Source organism: Triticum aestivum, chromosome 7A, assembly GCF_018294505.1.
Source record: "Triticum aestivum cultivar Chinese Spring chromosome 7A, IWGSC CS RefSeq v2.1, whole genome shotgun sequence".
In the NCBI taxonomy this organism is placed as follows: domain Eukaryota; kingdom Viridiplantae; phylum Streptophyta; class Magnoliopsida; order Poales; family Poaceae; genus Triticum; species Triticum aestivum.
Window position 1 is genome coordinate 575,200,307 of NC_057812.1, and position 9,768 is coordinate 575,210,074.

At 41.0% G+C, this 9,768-nt stretch overlaps 1 protein-coding gene across 1 annotated transcript; it reads right to left on the reverse strand.

The window, feature by feature from the left end:
• Positions 1-631: 631 nt before the first annotated feature.
• Positions 632-2,588, reverse strand: LOC123148370 (uncharacterized). Its single transcript, XM_044567760.1, has 3 exons — positions 2,413-2,588; positions 2,240-2,308; positions 632-2,130 (listed from the first exon to the last, which is right to left on the reverse strand). The coding sequence occupies exons 1-3, from the start codon at positions 2,488-2,490 to the stop codon at positions 922-924; spliced, it is 1,356 nt and encodes a 451-aa protein (XP_044423695.1). The 5' UTR covers positions 2,491-2,588; the 3' UTR covers positions 632-921.
• Between the last annotated feature and the right edge of the window lie 7,180 nt (positions 2,589-9,768).

Consider the following 9,768-nt stretch of genomic DNA (forward strand, 5'->3'; position numbering starts at 1 on the left):
GTCCGCCGGCAGATACACGAATGGCGGTCGACCGGGCTCGGTGCTTTGCCCAAAAGCTCGCCGGCGCACCGTTGCCACTCATTAAGTGCGACCACTGCCCAAGGATGGTCGTGCGCCGCGTGTCTACAACGCTGGAACATCCCGGATGGGTGTTCATCAAGTGCTTAAACGATGGGGTATGCGCTTTCTTTAGCTTCGGTTTGTGCTCTAGATTTAACTAGTTGTGCTAACTTCAAATTTTGTTGTGTAGAATGGATGCAAGTTTTGGTATTGGGAAGAAGAGTACATCGATATATTGATAGAGCGAAATTTAGTACATGTTCGTGCACTTTTAGCTAGCATAGAGGCTATAAATGACAAGTGCAATTGTTGCTAGATTAGAGGCTAGACACGAGACTAGGTGTGAGGAGGAAGCAACATCGACTTCTGGCTTGAAGAAGAAAGGAGGATGCCAGATCGAGCCTCCTCCTCCACAGATCAACAACGAGTGCATCGAGAAGGCCCTAACCCAACTCAAAGGGAGCAGTTATGGAAGTTGGGTATCTTCTAAAATGTATTCTTGTGGTTCTTGTTTTCTTTGGTCTTGCTTTACTAGTTAAAATGTGATGATGTATTTTTCATGTACCAAAAATGAATGATGAAATAAAGTTAAGGACTTGCAAAGAAATAATACGCGGACAGGATGCGGCCGGGATGCGTCCGCGCGCTGGGCGCACGGCCACCGCATCCCAGGACAGGCCCGGACACGACCCTAAATCCCTATCCAAAGGGACAAAAACCGGACAAAACGGACGTCCGTTTGGGGTCGCACGGTGGAGTTGGCCTAACTCTTGCTGCATTTCCCCACTAGTACCACCTTCTCTCTCTGCTGTATATTTTGTTGTCACTCATCGAGCTCCTTCCAGATTTTAACAAACTTATTTAGTCGCCTCTGCTGACAAAGTTTCTTGAACAGCAACCCAGGTTCTTGTCGCCAAAATATGCAAAGAAGTCTTCGGCAAGGTGTTCCATGCACCACCGGCTTTCTACTTTCCCCCATTGTTGCTGATCGGAACTTAGAAAGTCCTCTATAGCATCGATCAACTCTCTTTTGTAGTCATGTACAATGCAAACATCCGATGGATGCCTCACTGCTTGCTCCAAATTCCTAAGAAACCACATCCAGCTTTCCTTGGTCTCCCCCTCAACGACGGCACATGCTACTGGAATGGAGTAACCATTAGCATCTAATGCTACAGCAGTCAACAACACCTCTTGATATTTCCCGCATAGTGGTGTGCCTTTAATGCATAGCACAGGGCGACAATGATTGAAAGCCGGCACACACTGCCCAAAAGCCCAAAATATACGGTGGAGTACTCGAAAGTTGTTACATCCTGCAACCTCTGCATCCTTGATGTCTACAAAACCCCAAGGGGTTTTACATGTTATATCCTTAAGTAACCTCGGCGCAAAGTTGTGTGAATCGTAAAATGTACCATACTCACGCTCCAGAGCCTTCTGCCTTGCCCTCCACGCCTCAGGGGGGCTCATCTGCTCGCCATAGTGTTTAGCGAGATAAGCTATAATTTCCTTAGGTGTCATTGACAGGTCTTCCACTAGGCGGAGGAAGCGGAAGTTAGAAGTTGTCAGGCATTTTGTCCCAGGAAACACAACCCTTGCCAACTGAGAGTAATCATCATGCACGGCTTTGAGCAAAATAGCATAATGCTTGATCTCAGAGCATTCTGCATACAGCATGAACTTTTGCATCACATTCCTTTTCCGCTTTAATTTATTGGCAAAGGCACTCCAGCACTTGTCAGTTTGAAAGTAACATGTGTCCCAAGGGCAGTACTCCATATACCAGTCAGGTTCAAAGTCGTCCAACAAGTCAGTTTTGCGTTGTTTGATGAACCCCTTAATAGAGAGATCTTGTGTTTCTGGATGGAGCCGGAACAGCTTAAAGATCCAGAGCTGTAGATCCACCAACGACATCGACTGCGGCTGCGGCGGTAGTTGGCCGATTACATGTGCACAATCTTTTGCTCTAGGAGAAATGTATGAACAATCAACTAAATCATCGCCTTTCACGCAATAAAACTCTTCTCTTTGTCCGTAGTATACAGGGATCTGAATGGGTTCTTGAGCCTACACCAAACAATGACACCACATAGATGGAACAGCTTCAGACGAATCAAACAAGCAAGCAAGATTGCGACGGCAGGTTATTGACTTATTGCTACAGTACAGTACAAACCTGCTGCTTCCGAGGCTTCCTCGCAGTCGCTGCCGGGGCCTTCCGCTTCCTCGCGCCGGCGGCGACAACCTACGAGCTCAGAACACAGAACTTCAATAAAAGGGGGCGGCGGCGGCGGCAGCGAATCGATCGAGCGGTACGCGCAGCGCCGGAGGGCGGCGAGGAGAACGTACCGGGTTGGAGGCGGGGGCGTCGACGCCGATAGGGGAGACGGACGAGTCGGAGGCGTGGGGTTCCTCCGCCGCCTCCATGGGCTACCGTCGGGAGTATCGGCGGTGGTTTCGAGCTAGGCAGTGGGATGGGGAGAGTTTTTTTTTTTCAGAACGGGAGAGCTTTCCCTCCATTTGTCGACCCTTCCGGCCTTCTTTGATTGGAGGATTTTCACGGGATTTTTATGGGATATCAATCCTCAGGATTGTTTCCTATGGAACACATTTGGATCAACAAAGGATTGGGCCATTAAAATTCCTCAGAATTGTGTCTTCAAGGTGCTGATTCCAAAGGAATTTACACATGAGGTCCGACCTCTGGAAAAAATCCACAGGATTGACTATGTCATGGCAATTAAATCCTCTATTTTTTCTATTCCTTTATTTTGCAAATCCTGTGATCCAAAGAAGCCCTCACTCTTTTTTCTTCTGGTGGAGAGCAAGGGCCAGGGCCTCGTTCGGGATGGGCCGCTTGCTCTAGGCTTATTTTTGCTTGGGCTCTGCATTTCTTTACTGCTGTGTTATCCGGGAAAACAAGACTGAGCAAATGGAGAAGCTTCAACGCATACATTCCCCACGCAGGCATGATGCAACATTATCTTTGTACATTTCTTTTCTTTTCAGTTTAATGAATCGGCAGCCAATTTCTCTGGAAAAAAAGCAGCAATAACATGAGGAGAAAATGATATTCTCACGCATTTGAAGTTAGAGTTTTGCAGATTTATATAATTTACCTGTATTATGTCCATCATTTGTACGGAAATTTTGAAACATTAACCATCAGTTATTATGAAATTCTCACGAAAAGAGTATGAGTTCTTCTTCACAATGTTTTCTTTTTTTCTTTTTGGATAAAGCTTCACAGTTTACAAAGCTCATGCTCATAAACTCCACTCAAGAGCGCATGTATACATCTAATTTGTCTCGCTACGACAGGCTTGTTTACTTTACTTGAACTTATATGAACAATCCATTCGTAACCCATCTGTTATATCTGTCCATGAGATTCTCTTAACAAGCCTTTCATGCTTTTGGATCGCAGCCAAAAACAGAGCACATAGCCACATACTTCCTCCATTCCATAATGTAGTGCCTATAGATTTTTTGAAAAGTCAAACCTTACAAACTTTGACCAAGTTTGTGGAGAAAAATATTTACATCTAAAGTGCGTAACATATATCACTAGATTCATCATAAGATGTAGTTTCACATTATATATTTTTGCTATTGTAGATATAAATTTTTTTCTTTACAAACTTGATCAGTTTACAAAGTTTGACTTTTTAGAAAATCTATAGGCACTACATTATGAAACGGAGGGAGTACTAGAAGGAAAAGTGTGCGTTGCCGCAGCCGGGAAAGACTAACTTAAACGTGCCTGACACTCACATCAGTATACATTACTTCTCTGCTGTCAATCTGAAGATTGCATGTACATTATCCAGTTCGTGACAGAAAAAGTACAAAACATGTTCATTATTTAGGTGTTGCCTAAACATTAATGTTAGCAAAAGCACTCGCGACACAGAGCAATGTGTTTATTTTATTGTCTTTTCTTCTCTTTGTAGCATAATATGCGGAATGATAAATGGTTCACGTGATGCATCATTTGATATGGCATACCACTAGATAGATCTAATTTTTGCTCTAACCGAATGCTGAACTCCAAACCCGTCATAGGATTAAATACTATTCCCTCCTTCTAGAATTAACTGTCGCTGAAATGAGTGTAACTAGACGCATTTTGTAGATTCACTCGTTTCAGCGACAGTTGTAGAAACACTCATTTTAGCGGCAGTTAATTTTGGACAGAGGTAGTACATCTAATTGTGCACCAACCGAAAGGAGAGCTGAGACAAAAAAAATGCTAGTTGGGAAATACCCTTTGAATCACGGGTGTATATACACCATATATGGGGGAAAATATAGAAATTTCAAACAAAAGGTAAAAAAAATCTTAAACTTTTTTCAATAAACTTGACCTTTTGTTGTAGTCGTATAAAAAGTTTCACGAAGAAAACAAATGCCCATCGACTTCAAGACAAAAAGACCAAAATCACACAGACAAAAAGCGTGAATAATAACTTGTACTCCCTCTGTCCAAAAATACTCGTCGGAGAAATGCATAAAAATAGATGTATCTAAAACTAAAATACGTCTAGATACATTCATTTCTCCGACAAGTATTTCCGGACGGAAGGAGTATATAATATTGATTTTATATTTTTACAGTATCATGAATATTTTCATTAGACCAAACTTTTTACACAAATACAATAGAGAGTCATATTTAGTTAAAGAAGTTTTTTTTTTACTTTTTTGTAATTACTTTCTTTCATATAGGATGTATATACACCCACAAACCAAATGTGATTGTCCTATCTTACGGACAAGCACGTTTACCTCCTCGGTGTTTAAACACCCGATATGAAAAAATAGTGATTGAAAAAAAGTCAAAAAAATCCAAATATTTTTTTATAATAAACTTGACCTTCAGTTGTATTCGTATGAAAAGTTTGTCCTAGGAAATAAAAACAACAACACTATATACAAGTTTCTTTTGACACTTTTACCTTGAGATTTTGTCTTTTAGCTCTGAAGTCGGCGTGAAGTTTTTCCTTCGTGAAACTTTTAACATGAGTACAACAGAAGGTCAAGTTTATTTAAAAATTCTTTCACATTTTTTTGCCTTTTCTTGAAATTTGCCTATATCAGTTGTTTATACACCCGAGAGCCAAAGGGGATTTTCCAGTCTTATAGGAAATACCTTCGGCTGTTGGGTGTACACTTGATATGGGAAAAAGAATAAAAATATTTAAAACAAAACAAAAAAATTGAAACTTTTTTTAAATAAACTTGACCTTCTCTTGTACTCGTATAAAAAGTATCACGAAGGAAAAAAAAATCCTTCACTTCAATACAAAAAAAATCACAAGGACAAGAAGTGTGAATAATAAGTTGTATACAGTGTTGATTTTTTTTAACCAACGATACCATGGAATTTTTTCGCTGGCCAAACATTTTATACGATACAACAGCAGGTCAAGTTTATTTCACAAAAAGTTTCGGAATTTTCTGACTACTTTCGTAGTTACTATTTTTTTATTTAGGGCGTATATACACCCAGAAACCAAACGTGCTTGTCCAGTCTTACGGGAAATACCATTTTGGCTCTCAGGTGTATATACACCTGACGTGGGGAAAACGTAAAAAAGTCAAGAAAAAGTCAAAAAAGTCTGAAACATTTTTTGAAATAAAATTGGCCTTCAGTTGTACTCGTACAAAAAATTTCATGAAGGAAAAAATTCGCGTCAACTTCATGGAAAAAAATTCAAGGACAAAAAGTGTGAATAGTAACTTGTATATAGTGCTGCTTTTGTTTGTTGTTCATCAACAATAAAATGGATTTTTTTTTGCTTGGCCAAACATTTTATACGAATACGATAGAAGGTCAGGTTTATTTCAAAAAAAGTTTCAGAATTTTTGGACTTTTTGTAATGCTTGTTTTTTCATATGGGGTGTATATACACTCAGGAATTAGGCGTGCTTGTCCAGTCTTGCCAAAAATACCCTTTGTCTCTCTCGCGTGTGTGTGTATACACCTGGTATGAGAAAAAATAAAAATTTCAAGAAAAGTCAAAAAAATTGTAACTTTTTTAAAATAAACTTGACCTTTTGTACTCATATAAAAAGTTTTAGGAAGGAAGTAATTCCCGTAGACTTCAGGGGGGGAAAGAAAATTTCAAGGACAAAAGTGTAAATAGTAACTTGTATACAATGTTTATTTTTTTGTCACCAACAATGCCATGGATTTCTTTTTTCATGGCTAAACTTCTTATCTCTACCTAATAATAAAGAGATTACTGCTTCTGGTCGTCCGTCTAAATACTACCCCTGAAGTTGCTATAAATTATCCACTATACCACCCATATGCGAAGAAAATGATTCGGGTGGTTTTCAAAGTCTCCTTGGGCTTTGATTCTTATATAGTGTTACCCTCATATAACAAGCAGAGAAGTAAAGCAGTGGCCAAGACCTCAGTGTCCCAGGTCGGAGACCTGCGTTCTATCCTAGGATCCACCCCTTTTTTTTTTCTTATTTTCTTTCTTAATGCAAGCGCACCTCCTCCTCCCGGCATGCGTATGGGCCGGCCCATGTGTGAGAGGCGTGACACCCCCTATTTTTATTTCTTTTTTTGCCTTTTTTCTTATTATTATTTCTGTTTTTTATTTTCCTTCTTTAAATTAATCCGAGATTTCCAAAATTTCCAAATTTCAAAAAGTTGTGAGTTTTAGAATTTTTTGATAAATCATAAAATGTTCGTTAATTCAGAGATGTGTATTCAAAACATATTCGGGAATTTGGAAATAATGTCCATGAAATTTTAGAAAAAAATTTATAAAAATTCAAACAGATCCGTAAATAACAAACAAAACAAACCACCGCTTACATAGAGTTCTTTTAGGGGATCTTTAAAGGTAGCTTTATGATTTTATTTAGTCTATCGTGCGTCGGGTATAAAAAGGATTTTTGTGGTCTACACAACGCTGGGCCCCAAAAAAATTGACACAACTTTCTATGGGTTAGTTTTTGTAAGCTTATATGAAAATGATTAAATGTCTAATTTGCCTCCATAGCTATATTTATTTTGGTACTATAGTTTTACTGGTCATGAAAAACGCCGCGATGCCAGGTCAAGGCGAGGCAGATCATTCACCAGTCTAGCTCAGGCAGGGTCTATCATTGCAGTTTGCTCAGCCTAAAAAATATATTTCTTGTGGCGCCTTAGGAAATCAAATCATGATGAGACCATCACATTTTCAGTTTTTGAATCAACTTTTTAGAAGTCCCTTATCTCATAATGACACTATTCAGACATAATTTATGAAATGACATTTTAAAAGTCCTTATCTCATCCTGGCATAATCTAATTGTTTTTCTTCCGTTGCAACGCACGGACATATTTGATAGTATGAATACAACAGAAGGTCAAGTTTATTTTTTGACTTTTTTTTGTAATTACTATTTGTTTCATATAGGGTGTACATATACCCAGGTACCAAACTTGCTTGTCCTAAAAAACGAGTCCAAATTGGAGCCTGAAGAGACCTGAAGACATTGATTATTACAAACTGTGCACAAGGAAACTATGAGAAAAGGAAATGTGTTGGTAAAAGGAAATGTTTGACGTTGATCTTAGAAGTGTTAAGTCTCCGTGAGATACTGGAGTAAGCCAAATAAACAAGATACATTTTTATGAATGGCAACACAGCCTTGATGCTCTAGGACTGAGACAGTGGTTCCCTGTTTAGGGTCGCGGACATGTCAGACGTTGCTGGTGACCTTCAGCTCCAGGAGCCTTCCGTTTAGCTTTAAGAAGAGAAGAAAGTTGTGCGAGAAGATCAATACCCACGGAATGTAAGTTTGTGCTGCTAAATGCTGGGAAAAAGCTAGCATTCATCAGCCAAACCTTTCCATTCAGTGGCTATCTGATAATGAAAACGCAACTGAACCATAGCCGCTGTGGGCCACCGGTAAGAACCTGTAAAAGCCTTACAAAAATAGATAACGAAAATTTCAACGGAGTTACATGTGTTACAAAACATCTATCTATCTAGTATTATATACTTAAGGTAGAAGATAAATAAGACACCACGTTCATCCACATCTCTTAAATTATCTCAACCACTAATTTTAGAGATTAAAGGCTGAGATTTAAAGATGTGAACGTTACATACAAGTATTGTGTATATGCCTTTCTTTGGGAACATATGAAGCCTGCCACGTTTATGTGCTAGGATGAAAAAGGGCAAAGCATAATCCGTATAGAACAAGGAGAGGTATATAAGAATAAAAAAAACGGAAATGTTAACGCCCACACGTGTGGGCATTCACCACTCCGTCCACACGCAAGCATCGCCGTTGATTTCGTTTTGCACGAATCTTGGAGCAAAAGGGCTGGTTTTCGGCGCCACGTTGGACGATTCTAGTGTGCAGTGTGCGAGTGGGTTCGCCCGCACGGTAGTTGCCATCCCGCGGTCAGCGGTTGCCACTGAGAGGCGTGCGGTGGAACTGCCATGCGCCCGCACGCCACGGTCCGACCGCAGTTGACGTCAAACACGTCGCACACCCCTCCACCCTCTCCCTCACGGTTCCATTCACTCTCCCCCGCGTTGCATTTACTGGCACAACCCACTCGCATTACAGTCAACTGGAGGAGAAGGCAAGGGGAGAAGGCGACGGCGGAGGCGGGACAGTCGACGGTGTTCGCGGGCGTTGGTGGTGCTCGTCGGAGCGGAGCGGCGTCGCCGGAACGCGTGCGGGTCGAATGTAATGCTCGCTTCATCTATCGCATACCCTCCCTGATTTTGTTCCCCTCTTTCCTCCCTGTTCGATTTCTAGATCCATTCCTAGAAATTCCGGCGATTCGGCGGTGCGCCGGCGTTCCCGCCGCTGCGGCGGTGCGCCATAGTTGTGTGCTTGCCGTTGCTTCGTGGGAGTGGGCAGTTTCGTCGCCGCCGCTGCGGCGGCATCGTCGGTGAGGCTATGCCTGCTCGTAGGCAACGCATTAGTCTTGCATTTGGATTTTGAGAGTTGTCCGCCGGGTTGTTTTGGTGCGGATTGGTTCGAAATTTGGGGTTGCAGCCATTTCGCGCGAGAATTGTAAGGGTGATTTTGAGGTTGAATCAGTTGCCATTGAAACCTAGATCTAGTCTAGTTTTGGGGTTGAAACTGCAGACTGTGACGAAATTGGCAGTATGATTGAACGTGAACAAATGTGAGGCAACTAAACTACCTGAAGAAACATGGTAGTTGCCACAAACGTGTTCTCCCATGTGGCAACACATTTCCGAAAATGACTGTCATAGTTGCCACCCCAAAACGAGGTGGCAACTAATTTCATTGAACTCCTGTGGCAGTTGCCACACGCATGCTCTTCCCATGTGGCAAATTTTAATTTTGCTGAACTTGTACGATAAGTAATCAGAAAAAATATGCTTTCTGAATGTGGCAACTATGGCAGTATGACCGAACGTGAACAGGTGTGTGGCAACTAAACTACATGAACAAATGTGGCAGTTGCCACAAATGTGTTCTCTTCTGCGGCAACATATTTTCTGAAACTGACTGTCATAGTTGCCACAAATGTGTTCAAGCTCACACACAAGGGGGGCAACTAAAATTTACTGAATGAATGAGATAGTTGTCACATACACGCTCTTGAACGAGGCAAACTGATTTTTTACTGAATTTACATAATAGTAACCTCAAACATTCTTTTTCATTTGTGAGACTTGTTTTTTTTTGAATTATTTGCGA

Coding starts and splice junctions, on each gene's coding strand:
- LOC123148370 (XM_044567760.1), bottom strand. CDS start 2,490: ATGGAGGCGGCGGAGGAACCCCACGCCTCCGACTCGTCCGTCTCCCCT. Junction 2,309..2,412: donor ACGCCCCCGCCTCCAACCCG/GTACGTTCTCCT, acceptor CTGAGCTCGTAG/GTTGTCGCCGCCGGCGCGAG. Junction 2,131..2,239: donor GGAAGCCTCGGAAGCAGCAG/GTTTGTACTGTA, acceptor TGTTTGGTGTAG/GCTCAAGAACCCATTCAGAT.